This window comes from Argiope bruennichi, chromosome 1 (genome assembly GCF_947563725.1).
Source record: "Argiope bruennichi chromosome 1, qqArgBrue1.1, whole genome shotgun sequence".
Lineage (NCBI taxonomy): Eukaryota > Metazoa > Arthropoda > Arachnida > Araneae > Araneidae > Argiope > Argiope bruennichi.
In genome coordinates this window covers 46,296,453-46,312,685 of record NC_079151.1, presented here as the reverse complement: position 1 = coordinate 46,312,685, position 16,233 = coordinate 46,296,453, and the positions used below count along the sequence as shown (strand labels likewise).

The following is a 16,233-nucleotide window of genomic DNA, read 5'->3' as shown; positions in this document are numbered from 1 at the left end:
TTTCGTATTCCTATATTTTACGGAATTTGTGGGGAAAAAAATTGCAACGTAAAATGTTAAAATTTTTTGAGCGAATTATTCCTTTAAAAATAGTTCAATGTAAAAAAAAAAAAATTAAAGGATGTATTGGAGAAAATATTTACATGGAAATAAAAGTTTTTAGTGTAGAAAAAATGTGCATGTCCCGAATAATTGCCCTACTGCCATCAATTCTCATTTCTACTGCAGTATAATATGTACACTTTAACCTACTACTTTTTCTCGTAAAATAAATTAATGTCATTGTTTTTTTCAGTTACTAGAGACGAAATTCATACAAGCACCTCAAATTACATTCATTGTAAAGATCAAAATCTCCAACTTATTTTCCCAATCCCAACCTACAGTGTTCTCTGAGACAACTGTAAAATCTCCCCTCTGCCGGCCCCTCATCCCTGTCGATTCATTCCGTCAGTGGATAGAGGGCGCTGGTACAGGGGCTCTGCGGTCGTACCGGAATCTCCGCAGAACCTGCCATCGAGAATAGCCCCACCGGAGGTTGACACACAGCCACAGCTCGCTTCGATCCTCATCCTGAAAAATAAACCTCCAACAACAAAAGTTTGTTTTTTCATCTGACTCTTGGAGGCCCAGCGATATCCGGCGGGAGAGAAGGCGCCCGGGGAAAAAAATAGAACTTTGGAACCTTTGTTCCCGTTTCCGGGACTCAAACGGGGGAATCCCACTACTCCTGGTGGAATATAAACATTGGGAAACTATGAGTTGTGTGAGTTGTTGAAAAGTTGTTTCAACCTGCCGCGGTAGTGTGCGGAAGGTCCTCGAGTATCTGCGGATTGGATTTCTTTTGTTTCTTCGAAGGGATAAGCTGTTCTGCAACTCAAAATGTGCCAATCGGTTGTCTGTAGAATAATTCACTTGACTGTCTGTCTGGTGTTAATTTCAAGCATCAACTCTTATGGGATGCATACGGACTGGAGTACCATTCTGTCAGGTAAGATGATTCATAACGATATATACTTCGGAAAAAAAAAATATTGTCTAGTTGTTAGTCATTTATTTGCATGGTGGTAATTTTTTCTTGTGCTTGTAGAATTAAATTATAGAAAATGAGTAGAGTTTTGGTGATATATATATATATGTGTGTGTGTGTATAAAATTTAATGAACAAAATTTGATAAACTTATAGATGAAATAGTTATTCTTTAGTATTATTGTTTAATATACTCTGAATGTATGACGTGTTGTTTAAAATATATATTGGGTAATTAATAAAACATGGAAATATAAAACATTTAATATAGATGGCAATATCAAACATTTTATATGGATGATAACATAAAATGAAATCAATTCTGATTAGATGAAGTATATGTTTCATTATTTATGGACCTTATTAGAGGAAGTAGTTTGAAAATGTTCAAGAATAAAATTTATCATAAAGAATGAGGTGATAAAAGAAAATTAAATAGGATATTTAGATTAGTAAGATTCACTTAAATTTACGTGAAATTTGCATAAAATGTGTACTTTGTTAATACCGTTGCATAATATTTATTTAACCTTAATATTTTGATTTTAATAATTTTTATACTTTCCTCAGATTCTGGAATATATGTACTGAGCAAATATTCTTTATTTTGTTAAATTTTTAAAATTGGCCTTATAAATTTGTTTTTCTTTAGTATGCTCAAGATTGAAATAACATCGGGTCCAACACTAGCTGAATCACGCTTTTTTTCGAAATAACTGTTATGTAAATGTTGTATCATATTTGGAAAGGAGAAAATATTTAAAATTATTACTTATTATTTAAATTTCTCAAATATAATAGTAATAACATGTTAGTCAAAGAAGTTGCTTAAAAAACATTCTTATACTTTTTCAGAATGTAATAAATTTTCATTTCATTTATAAAAATATATAAAAATCGATTATATCATTGCACAAAAAATATTCAGAAATTCAAATAATTTTTAGACGGTATGATACTGGTAAACAATAAACAGGATAAATAGTAGTTAAAAAGTTAATCTAAAATATTTTTGTATGATGGATTTAAAAGTTTAAATTCTGCTCTTCAATCTATTTTTTGAAAATTGTTTAATTAACTATGTCTTAAAAATTTCAAATACTTTCAACAGATCCGTAAAATCTATGGTAAATACAAAAATAACAAAATGGGATCAAATATGAATACCTCCTTTAAAATAATTTAAACGCTTTAGCCTTACTTTCCCTGAGCATTTTAATGTTCTTAGAAAAAATTAAGAAGAAAAAAAGAAAAGAAAAATGGAATTTATTAAAAGTAATAAAAAAAACGTCTTCATAAAAAATAATTATTCATGTTTGCAACGCATTATGAAGGAGAGAAAAATATTACAAATAATACAAAAAATATTCTACAATATTAATACAATGTAAAACTCCTTGTATTTGATGCTTTATTACGTTACATTAAATCAAATTAACAAAATTACTCGGAAAAAACATTTTAGAAAAATCTGACAACTAAAAGTGTTACACGAGCTAATTAATAAAGCAGCCTCTTAATTTACTAACTATATAAACCAAAAATATTATAAAGAGGCTGCTTTTCACACTATGCTATTACCGTGATGTTTATTTTTATAGCGTACCTTGTTTTTTTTTTTTTTTTTTTTTTTTTACCATGAATATACATAAAAAAATTATTATATAAAATGATAATGAAAAGTAAGACAATGTTCCGAATAAATTTTACTTTTAAGCCTACACTTTTCTTGTTTACAAGTTTTCCTAGTGCTAGGATTAAAATATTCTTAATAAAAGTTCATTTCTAAAAAAAAATAATTTTTCCCCAAGAATTTACTTTAATAATCGCATTAAAAAAATATATTCCTATTTGAATGCTTGTATTCTAAAATTTTTTTGTATAGATTAGCTAGCTAAAAAGAGTTGAAAGAACTACTTATTTAGAAATAAGACTGTTTCATAGAATAATTTATATATCTCTTCGATGTGAATTATTATTTCTCTTATATTAAACAACCATTTTTTTTAAATGCAGAGTAAAATTAGAGCAAATTTTATTTTTATCCATTCTTGCGATTCATTTACTTAAAAAACTGCTCATTTAAATTTTATCGTTCCTGATCCATGGGATAGAAATTAATGTTATTGAATGAATTTTCTATATTATTAGAAGTAGCTTTGCTGCTATTATATCTTAAGTATAAATAAAAAGCAATAGCTCTGTTTGTTTATGAAATGGGGGTTCACTGGTGTGTGTTTTCCTAAAATCGAAAAACAGAAGATTATGATTCTATTTTACTATTAAAACAACACGCATTATCTTAAAGAATAATAAGTTTTGGTTTTATGAATCAATTATTGTTATCCAAGTAAATCTTACCCCATGAACTTAATGCCATGTATTTACCCCATGAACTTAATGCATAGTTAAAAAAAATCCTAGATAAATCGCGTAATATCACGGATTCAAATCCTGATTACGATAAGAGAGTCATATACGGAAACCAGCCATAAAAGTCAGTCATGTGTCATGTACGAGATATAAAAGGATGTCTAAACGTTAGTTTAATAGAAATAAACCAATCATTGATGAATTTTTTTAAATTTCATTATCATATTTTTTTTAAATGAGAAAGTGTTATAATATAAGTTAATTTTATATTAATTTGTGCCTTAAAAATTATTAAAATATTCATGCTGCACATATAGAACAAGTTGTCATCTTCTGGACTATTTGTCAAAAACATGTCATTTTCTGGACTGCATCGCGTGTGTTTCTGCAAATTCTCGATTGCAGTAGAAGCATTTGTTGCCTTCATCGCTTTTGTTGCGATCGCTGCGACTGCTGCGCACATCTCATATATTTCTCACATAGCCAATCAAAGCGTCTGCATCTGACATAATTTGTGAATGATAGTTTTTAGATATATCTTCCCTTATATGATCAGTGTGTAGTTTATTTATGTTCGCTTATCACTCCTAACCCAACCGACCTTTCTGTTTCTGTTCACATTTTTTTTTTATCATACTTCTATTTTTAAGGATCTACACTCTTTGAATGATAAGTCCATTTCCAACATTTAGAGTAAGTGAATGAACACCTTGCGCAGGTTTCAAACACATTTTTATAGCTTCAATGGATGCTCTTGCTCTAGGATTAGATGGCATGGATGGTTACATCAAAACTTTCCAAATTATCTGCTCTTTTAGACCAACTCGGTTCGAATCTAGTATATGTTTTTGGTGGTTATTATCGGTAACCACTATACCGTTTCATAATAGTCGTTACATTTCAGAAACTATAAAAGTTCATGTACAAACCAATTACTTTCAGTTTTACGAAAATTTTTGAGTTTAAAAGCATATTTAAAAATGCTGAGACATCCAAGTACATGTTTAATCGTTGGGCAAAGTCAGTCTGGTAAAACATCACTGGTGCGGAAAATTCTAAAAAAGAATAGTTATGAGAAGAGTTTAAATAAAATGGTAGTATATGTATAGTTCTCCTTCGTATCTAGAAGAACTAGGCATTGATTTTATTCATGGTCTTCCTGAAGACTACACAGGGACATATCTGATAACAATCGATGATTTTAGGCATCATTTAAATGACAAAATTTCAGAATTATTTACTGAAGTTTCACACCAATGTAATACAAGTATAATTTTAATTTTACAAAATTTGTTTCCTAAAAGTAAAGTTATGCGAGATATCAGCTTGAACTCTCACTATATAATGTTATTTAAAAATTTAAGATATATGAGCCAAATTCATTGCATTGATATTCAACTGTATACAGGAAAAACGAAATTTGTGGTGGATACATATAAAAAGGCTACAGAGAAATCATTTATTTATTTAGTAGTTGACCTTCATCTCCTAAGGAGAGAGAAATACAGATTACGTGACAGTTTATTTCCAGATAGGAATGGCGTATATTGGATGTATAGATCAAAATGACGAAGAAGAAATATTAATTTTTACATTTATTATCAGAATTTTCTCCAAAACAAAAAAAGATCACTGCTGCAAAATGCAAACAAATACCAAATACTATCAATATGTGAAATTTGTTTGAAAGTGCTTGCAGGTAATATTCCTGTGATTGTGAAAATAATTGCAAAATATAGAAAAAGTATCAGAAAAATTGCTGATCGATCAACTTTTATTAAACAAAAGAAAAAAAAACTTTCGGTGAATCAAACTTTAGGATTTTTACCGCTAATACTTCCATCGGCTGTTTCAGCATTAGCTGGAATGGTAGGTTGAGATATTGGTAACATGATTTGAGATAATAAAATAAATAAATGCATATAAAATAGAACGATTATAGTTTTATTTGTCGCTTTTTGTAAATATATATAAAGAAGATTCTTCACTTTATGTTTCATTAAAACAAGAACACTCACCAGAAATTTTCTGATCATACACCAGTGTATTTTTATCTTTAAATTTATCTGCAGTTGCATCTGTTGTAGCTAGAATGTAGTCTGTAAAAGCATTTGAAATTAAAAAAAAAAATACATGGTTAAATGAATGGCTTTGGTTTCTCCTGAGTTATTAAATGCATACCATAGACCAAAAGTACTCGAATTAGAATTGGGAACCAAACTTATTGAATTTACTTGACGAATCCGAATTCTCTAATGACCAACGAGAGAAACTATTATTTCAGTTAAATATGAGATATCAAAAGACGATACTAGAACCACCACCACCCATTCCGGTCAGCATAACCGAACAATCTACATTAAAATTAGATAAAGAAAAGTCAACAGAATATAATGATAATGAAATAATTCGATATATCAGGTATACAGTTCCTCGCACTCATGGAAAATATATACCAGCGATTGTAGAAAAAGTCAAAATGTGGTTGTATCATTGGAACGAAATGGAAACATGACAGAAAACGGAGTTTCTATAAAATGCTCGCAAATTGAAGATTTATCCTCGTATGTGATGAGAAATTCAAAAAAAAAAAAAAAAAAAAAAAAAGAGACCGCAACGGCCATTATAAAGATTCGTTTAAGAAAAATTTGTTTCAGAATATTATCGAATTTTGTCTTTGGAGACTTTGAAATATATTCATATAAAGGAGTAATATTCAAAATAATACGAAAAAGAATATAAACAACTACTTAATTAATTTGCTTCCAAAACATATAAATTATTTATGCTTAAATCCAAGAAATAATCTTTACAACTAACAGGATATCAAAATCGGGATATCTGAGTGTATATCTTTCGAGTGCTCTGATGCTTTACCATAAAAATAATAACAGCTTAAGTAATTTCCTGTGCAAGCGTGCCTTTTCTGCATCTGAAGGTTCAACGTGGATAAAAACATCTTTTATAAAAAGGCAATGCGATAAGAACTTTGTTTTTAACTGAAAAATCAAAATTTCTTTTTTCATTTGTATAAAAAATTTCATATCATTAAAATATTTTATTAAAAAAATATTCTCTTTTAATATAAACAGAAATGATACTAACACACAGATTTCATAGAAAAAATAAGATAAATATATGTATTGGATATTCAGAATCATCAAATGTTTTGAAAGTAAGCTATGTTGAAACTAAAACTCGATAAACAAATTTATTTTGATGTGGGAAGCTGATGGTTCGATTGCAATGTGAGAAACATATGCGATGTGTGCAGCAGTCGCTGCGATCACAACAAACGAGGTCACATATACTTCAACTGCATTTGCAGAAACAGACGCGATGTGAGGCAACAAACGCTTCAACTGCATTTGCAGAAACAAACGCGATGTAGTCCAGAAAATGGCATGTTTTTGACAAATAGTTCAGAAGATGACAACTTATACTACTGATATTGGATCAGAAGTCATTAGATTCTAATTACATAGGTTTAAAAATATTGAATCTTGATATGATCATATAATCATTGTTTAATAAATAGCAAAAATTGAATATAAGTAAGTTTCTCAGTAATGGAAACGATGGCAATATATTATTTCAAACATTTTCTTCAGAAACTAAATATTAATAACCGAATAAAATAATTCACTAAAAATATTAGAGAGATAATCATCAAATAATATTTTCCGTGTTTTCTTGCAAAGACCATGTCCTAAAATATTTACAAATTTTCTATCTTGCAAATAACAATTGCTAAAAATGAAATGTATTTGATTATGCTTGAATAAGAAAAGCTGTTTGATAAAATAACTTCTATTATGCTATTTCAACGTAAAGACATGTTCATACACTTTATAAAAATATTTAGTAAGCAGAAAATATTCCTTGAAAAATAGAATAAAATTACTCACTAATTGATTTCAAAAATAGAACATAAATATCGTTTGTGAGTTTTTCTTTGTAGTATTTTTCGATTAAATTATTCCCGATTTTATTATAAAATTCTATAAAAATAGACTTCACATTAGCAATCAAAATAATGATCTTTTAATAAATTATAAAACAACAGAACGATTATCATTTAAATGACTATATTTAAAGTAAATAACCTTCAATCCCCCCAAAAATATAAATAAATATAAATTAGTTAAAAAATATGTACAAAATTGGCTTTAAGAATATTTTTTCACAAATTTAAGTCATATTTAAATTTAAGACCGATAACAATAAGATAATTCCTGCGAGTTCAGTTCAAAAATTATTGTAAAATGTTTACTCCTTGAAAAAAAAACTTACAAAGCAAAATGACTAGTTCCTACAAAATACAAAATACGCCAAAAAACTCAGAAAACTCAGAATGCTTTCAGAAGATAGATAATGATACAAAAAGCAAATTTTTTTATCCTCATTTTAGTTTTACAGATAAAATTCCATTCAAATAAAATGCATTCCATAGCGTTTTTATATGAACTAGACAGAGGATATAATGGTGATTTATTTTTATTTATTATTTCTTCTTCTTTCAATCTGTTGAATCAATATGTTTAACAGAAGATATAACAATAGTAATTTTAAACCTGTTTTCGTTTATACGGCGAATTTTTAGTTCCTTCTCCTTTTCTCAGAAGCAACTACACATATTAAAAAAAAAATGGAAACTTTTCCGCAGATAAAAAAATAACAGTTTAAACTAACAGTATCTAGAATACAAATTCCTGAAAGGTATTGTATTTCATGGATATATCCAAATATTCTTCATTTGCTTTATTCCGTTTAAGAAAGGACAAAGAACAATAAATATGCATGTAATAAAAATTCAAATAGACTATGAAATTTGATATTCTTGATTTATAATTATCTTTTTAAAATGAATTTTAATTAGAATTTAAGGTTTATTATTATTGGTATTTTTAGAAAGATTTCTTTTAAAGAAAAGGTAGCATCTTAAAAGTAATTTTTGAAAAAAAAAATCACACATATTTGAATTTTACAGATACACATGTTTTCAGTAGCGTAAAACCTTTTAATACAGAAAAAGTAAAATTATCTTCACTTTAATTCATTTATTTTTTCCTACTGCCAATAATAAGCTTGATGAATTGTAGCAAATGTGATTTAATATACATTTTATAGATTTTATTTCGTAGAGATATTGCAAATCTAAAATGTTTCGAATCAGTTCATATAGAACTGATAGTTTTAGATAGTGCCGAATCTACAGATATGGTCATAATCATTTAATTTATAAACTTTATGGCTTTTGACTTGAAATGAAAGCCTTTGTCGAACACCTATCTAGCTGAACATATTTTTCGCATTAATTTCAACTTAAATTAACGTGAGAAAACAGATATTTCTTTTTTCCAGTTAGCGTTGAACACCTAGTGTCTTGAATTCACACACCAAGAAAAGAATTGATTCTCCACTCTCATTTGTATTTATAATGATCTTTTTTAAATGTTTTCATTCTTTGTAATTACTAAGTTTTACTACATTTTTATCTTCCATTTTATGGCAACGAGGGCAATAATCATTAAATTATTTTTTTGTAAATTCATAATATAGTTCTAATTATTATTATAACAAATATTTGTTATTTCCTTATTACAAAACGGAAAATTAATTTGATCGATTACAAATTTTTAGCAATTTTTTTCTAACTGGAATCATTTGGAATTTCTGTAAACATGTATTTCTCTTATATTATTTCTGTAAATATTCTGGTTTTAATTAAAATGTCATGTTATGTCTATCAAACCATTCAATAACTGGAAAGTTTACGGATACGAAAGTATGAGATGGAATTTTGCTCTAAACACAACTTCATGTTCACAAAGCAATTTTAGGTATTTAGAACAAATAATTTAAATTCACAGTATACCCTGAAGTCGAAATATTTTAATAGTTTACTACCGTTGACGTCTTAAAGCCATTAGAAACCTATATTCCTGGATATTCGGGTTCAAATTTGTCGTTATCTTTTGCGGTAGCGCAATTTCATTTTCTAATCCCTCTTGAAAATTGCGCAGAAAATTAGAAGAAACTTTCTTAATTAGATTTCAAGATTGAAAGAAAATTGCGTGATTAAATATTTAAAGAAATAATGAATTCACTTTTGAATTTCATTGTAATAACGAAATATACTGTTGATATTTATGCAAAATATCGGAATAATAGTTAATAAATTCTGCGAAAAATAGGGCTCCTAATGAATTGATTTCATTATAAAGTAATTTTTAAAACTTTTAAATAAAATAAAACATAGTTACTTTATAATAATAATAAAAGAAGCTAATTTGCAATAATAAAACACCTGATTTTTAAAGAAGTAGAATTCCAAATAAATTTCAAACAAAAACTGTTCTTAGATGTATCCTTCTCTCAAATATTCGTGCGCTAAAGCTGATAGTTCTAGACAATACTATTTGTATTGTATAGCTCCAACATACACATGCACCCAAGCATGCACGTACAAACATACAGGCCCACACTTGTATTCTCTTCTATTATTAGTAGAGACATGTATTTGCTCTCAAGTATGTATGTGTGCCAAATTTGGTAATTCTAGATAACAAACACTATTTGTCTTGTATAGCTCCAACACGCACATGCTCCCAAGCACGCACGTACAAACATGCAGGCCCACACTTGCATTCTCTTGTATCATGTATAGCTCCAACATACACTTTCACCCAAGCATGCACGCACATACATACAGGCCCGCCCTTGTATTCTCTTCTATCATTAGTAGAGACATGTATTTGCTCTCAAGTATGTGTGTGTGCCAAATTTGATACTTTTAGACAACACTATTTGTCTTGTATAGCTCCAACACACACATACACCCAAGCATGCACGTACAAACATACAGGCGTACCCTTGCATTCTCTTCTATCATTAGTAGAGACAGGTATTTGTTAAACGAAAAAGTCTAAAAAGGACAAAATTATCAAAACTCCTCGAAGAACAAATTGTATAATAATTCCTTACAAAATGGTTGTGACAGTATAATTATTATCAGATTGAAATTATTCAGAGATGGAAAGATAGTTTTATTCAAAGTTTTTGTTCATTTATTTCAGATGCATAACAAATTCTAAATAAAATTCTTTCCAAAATGTTCGATTTATAGATGCAGAATATTTTTTTTCTAAATCTCTTTTTCTAAGAAAATAATTCAGATAGCCTTGTTGGGAGTTTTCGAATATAATCTCTTCCTCGATTCGAGGAAGAGGGAGAGTCTAAACATACCTTTATACCTTTCAGCTGCTGTACACCACAGCAACTGAAATCAGAGGAAAGTTTAAAGGTACATGCTTTGAATTATGAGTGCCTAAATAGCTTTTCATTCCTTCCTAAGAGCATTAGAGGGAATAGGACCAGATTACGGTGATTTCGCATAGTGGGAATCGACGTTTTATATATCTCCAAATAGTTTTCGACTAGACTAAGATTTGGCAAGTAAATCCTTCCTGAGCGCATATCAGAATCTAATGGCAAAGGCATCAAGGGGAAAAGTTTTTGTTGTTTCGACTGGTTTTTCTTAAGCATAACACTTGTATGGTCATAGGGTTTTTAAAAGATTGGTAGCTTCAAAAAATAAATATATCATGTACTTTCCTTCTGTGAAGTGAAAGTAACAAAAGTTATTAAATGCATATAAGTTGCTTTCATTTATAAAATTGACTTCAAATGTAATTATTTTTTTAACTATGCATTTTTTTATTATTTTTAAACTAGTTATGCTTCGTTTATTATTTAAAAATTGTGATATGTCTCAACATTTCTTATTAATTTTAATCATGTGATGGAATAAAACTAATAAAATTTATTAAAAATAAAAAAAATAAAAAGAAATAAAGGTCAAATAAACAAATTTACTGAAATAATACTTAAACAGCTGGAGTGGTCCTTCCAAAATTTTCTCGCAGGGGGGTAATGAAAGTGTTATTTTCCTACTCCCTACATAAAATATATATTCTTTGAGAAAAGATACTCATGCAACGAATGCTCATTGTTTTATTTTCAAAGTACAACACATAAGATATTTATGCTTTGTAACAAAGAGTGTAAATTAGACTTATTTTTATTAACAAATTGTAATCAAACTTTGAAGCAAAACTACAATGTTAGTAGCAAAATCACATACCTTAAGTCATTTATCTAAGTTGTTGAGATTTTGCGTTTATCGCGATTACGTAAAAGCAAACGCACAGACCGACTTATTTTAATATTCTGGCAGGTTTTTGTTAAGAAGGTGATATTTATGTACATTTTATATACCAATTTAACCGATATAGATCTTTATGTTTTATGAAAACTTTCATGTTCACTTGCACTCTCAGAAGGTACTCATAGAAAACTTAAATTTTGTGGCTTAAGCCATATACCATTATATTTTCCTTGCAAAAATCGTTTTTGAATTATCTTTCCCGTAGATCTAAGAGCATATTTAATATCAAAAATTTGTTTACGAAATTCGGGAACGTCTAAATCGTAGAGATTCATTAAAATTTCGAAATTGAATTTTTTACTATTCTTATAATATTTAGTTTCTATGTACAAAAAAGTAAAAGTGACCTGATTATTGCATTTTTAATCATTTGATTTTTTTTATTATATATGATTTTTACTGTTTTATTTAATTTTATTATTTTATTTATTTATTTATTTTATTTTCCAAATCTTAAATAATAGCGAGCATGAAATATTATCACTATAATTTGAATATTGATATCGGTATTATATATTTAAATGAACATCACTAATATTTTAAAGGCTAAACATCAAATTCTTTCAAGTATTTTATAAATGTGTGCTAAAATATTTTACTCAAAGAGGAAAAAATCTAATTAACCTTTTTATGCAGATGGTATGAAATTCCATGATTTTAAATTAATTATTCCTCTATACCCAGTTGCTCGCAGCATTTATCATCTTCCACTAACTCTTAAAGCAAATAAAAGTGCTGTTAGGCGATTATTGATTATGACTGAAAAAAAACTAGTAGTCTTGTCCGAGTTTCTTTTCTGTTTTTTCTTAATTTTGTAAACAATGCCTTATGGAAAAATACAAACTTAAATCAATGAAAAAAATTCCTTTCGAATTTCAACTATATCAGTCGCTTAAAAATCTAGGATAGAACAATTAAAATACTCTCATCTCTAAATGATAATGAATTAGTTCCCATCACACCATACTTCATCATTTTCAAACAACATATTTGTTTAAAATCTGATTCACAATCCCTGCAGAAAAGAGACAAGCAATTGTGTCAATACGTATCAAAAATTCCACATCTCACATTCGCACAGGGGATCTTAAGGGCGGAATGAAATATCGTTTTTGTAAGTATTTACGCCGGGCTAAAAGTTAAAGGGTAAAGTAGTTTGGACATGTAAGGAATATGATGAATGGTTTCTTGGAAGGAAAAGAAATACTCCGACTTTGAGCCACCTGGGAAAAGTGAGAAGAACGAAGAGAAGTATTTCCTTCACGTGAAAGGAAGGGATGACATTTGTCAGGAAGGAAAGAATAGCAACTGACTAAGCACGAATAGACTAGTTTACTTGATAATTGCTCTTTATCTTTTTTTATCCTTTAACTAAAAGTCTAAAGTGAAAACGTTTGAAGTATCTTTGCAATCATTGCAATAAGCAATATTCATTGATATTTAGCTATTATATTACGAATTAACTCAGTAAACAAATTTGTTATTACCGTTTACGATGTATAATTTTATCTAATGCAATAACAAGATGTTCTTAAAAAAAAGAGATAATTTTCTCTTAAATAAATTTATATTAATTGCAATACACCTCATAAAATATTTCGCAAAACAAAAAGTCCTAACGTTATATTTAGCTATCATTTTTCATCATCCGCATAAAACAGTTTTATCAGTTTTACTCGACCCTCGGGGGGGCGCCTCGAAATGAGGATGAGATGCTTCCGGCATGGTGGTTGGATCTCGCCACCCTGGAGGGTACACTAATAGGTGGGGGATCTGGCTCCCCCCATCGATGACGGGACGTACTCCCTTCGGGGAGGGTTGTACCGTGGCCGGTGGCGGCCCTTAGGACTCAACCACAGTTCCCGCCAATTGCTGTTGCGGCGGTCCGGTCATTCAGTTTTATGGTTTAAATCCGTGTGCCTTAGGGCGGGTCGGAGAGTTAGATGGTTGACTTATCAGTTTTACTCGAATATCTTCTTAAATTTCTAACTCTCCGACTATATAGGTCATATTTCTCAGGTTTTCATAATTGGACCTAAATCAGTTAAATTATTTTCATTTTTTCATTTTTATAATTATACGAAACATTTCTTTTGGATTTCAAAGTCTCAATTACTTTTTTTCGTCAAACTTCGTATCTTAAAATAAATAAATGGAGGAAAAAAAACTTTGATACTTGAAATATCATTGCTTTTTTGGAATTTTCGTATAGTATAGACGTTTTTAAACATTTTCTGGAAACTTAACTGCAGAATTTTTTCAGTTATTTCAGCAATCAGATTTAATGTATAGTAACTTCATAAATAGTAAATTACAGCTATAAAAATTTTCGTATTTCCTTTCTAGAGAAACAGAATATTCACTTTCATACTTAAAGTGTCTATCGTAAAGTTAAAATAATAGTATAAAGAAATTAAATCTAATTAAAACCGCACAAAGCAATAGAAATCACCAAGACACTTCATCAAGGTGCAATAAATACAGAAATAGCTTTGGCTTATATCAGCTATTTTTATTTCAAATGCATTATATTAATAAGCACGATTTCCAGTATTTTCTTGATATCAAATTACCAAAATAGCGCTAATACATTACTAATAATAGCATTTACAACAATGCATTATTTAAAACTGCAATAAAAAATAGAAGTCCTTCTTTGTAAAAAAAAAAAATGCTTCAGAACGTAAAAAAAAAATTATTTGATTAATTATAATAATTTTCAAAACTAAAAGGCATCCCATGTTAATTTAGTTCAATTCATTTAACTTGGAATTCTTCTATCTATTAAAATGATTTTCTATTGCCTTAGTGCCTAAATGATCATTGTTTTTATATTAGACTGATGTAATATTTTTTTCAAAAATCTTCAATAATGTACACACTTTTAATAAAAATAGTTTTTGAATTCATTTTAAACCAGAATTAATTTTCTTTAATGTTTTCTTAAAAATAATAACTTTTTTATTCCTTTTCTTTTACTAAATGGCATCAAATCAATAATGAAATGGAATTGCTAACCTTTTTTGCGTAATAGATTTAAATTTACCGACATGTTTATATGTTTACATAAAATTATTAAAATTAACTACTAATGTAATATTTTTTACCTCTTAGAATTAAAACAGCCCATGAATAATTCTGTGAAACTCATTTATTTCTGAATTTACGTTAGACCCAAAATATTGTCTAAATTTACTGATTTGTTGAGTGAAGTAGTGATTATAATATGAGACATTAAGTGACCGTTCAACTGTGCTAAATAGCCGCCAATATTCTGAAATATTTCCCGACCATTGACTCGTATATTAATATCCTTCATAAACTTGTCAGAAAGGCTATTCTACATCCATTACTTCGCAACGGAGACTGAATAACCTTTCTGATCGTTGTACAAGTCTCTGGATGAATACTGCAATAAATATTAACTCACGTCACACGTCATTTATTTCATCGTCTGAAAAGATTTGACTGAATTTGACCTACATATTTTTAGAAAGGAATTTGATTTAACTTATTAAATGACGATAATACTGCAATATAAAATCTGTTGTAATGATAACATTTCAATGAATTATTGGAATTAAATCAAATTATTAAAAATATAGTTTTGACATTAAATTTAATATTTTAGTTGTAGACTTGTTCTCATAATGGAAGTTAGCAATTTCAAATCACAGCTTTACAGTTATGAATACTTTGGTTTGATGTAAGCTATAGCATGTTTATTAAAGCAAAAAATATTTATAACGTTTTAATATAATGTGGTATTTGTTGGGCGTGTTAGTTCCATGAGTTTTCTGCTGATACAAGGTTAATTTCTTCAGCTCTGCTGAAGTGCCGCGGGAGCCTCATGGTAAGGTCTCAGATCATGAGCCGTAAGGTTTCAGGTTCGAGACCCGATTCCACCGAAAAACCGTCATATAAGGAGGTCCACTAAATCCGTCAAGCCGAATTCCCTTCCAGTGGTGTGGAAAGGGGGATTCCTGATCATCTGACCGTGGTTCAAAATTACAAGGTCTGTTCCAAAATAGTCCTAGTGCTGCTTTAAAACGGGACGTTAATATAATCAAACCAAATCACTTCAGCTGAAATGGTAGTCAGCTTTTACAACGTGAAAACGTATTTGCACCTTTGAAATTAAATGGGAACTGAACAAATCTTTTTATTTATACTTATGATAACAATATCAGGATAACTGCGTAGAAATATAGTAAATGCTTCGTTTTCCTCGAAAAAGGAAACCAATTTTGTAGGATTATTTTTAACCCGATCCGTATTTCACTGAAGATTTTAGTTTTGAAGAAGAGGCTGTTAATATTAGAATGATTAACGATTCTTCATTCCTGTGTGATTTAGTGTAGTGTGTCATTTTGTGTGCCAACGTGTATTTACAAAAAACGTATTTTTGTAAATTATTAGGGCTTAAATATTGAATTTATAACTTTAATTTAAGGTTATACTTATTGGAAACAACTGCAATTCATGATTTCTGTCAGAATGTGAGAAATAATTTTTGTTTTCCCATATTCAAAATATACAAAGTTTTACAATCGTAAGAAATTTGGTTTGTTGCAAGTCTCTAGGACAATGAATACGAGAA

The 16,233-nt window shown here is 28.9% G+C and overlaps 1 protein-coding gene across 2 annotated transcripts in view; it reads left to right on the top strand.

Moving 5' to 3' along the window:
- Positions 1–523: 523 nt before the first annotated feature.
- Positions 524–16,233, top strand: part of LOC129979136 (lachesin-like) — a 427,503-nt gene continuing 411,793 nt past the window's right edge. For both annotated transcript variants that reach the window (XM_056090691.1, XM_056090690.1), the window contains exon 1: positions 524–991. In XM_056090691.1, coding sequence (XP_055946666.1) covers positions 883–991 — 109 coding nt within the window. In that variant the 5' untranslated portion in view covers positions 524–882. The remainder of the gene's footprint in view (positions 992–16,233) is intronic.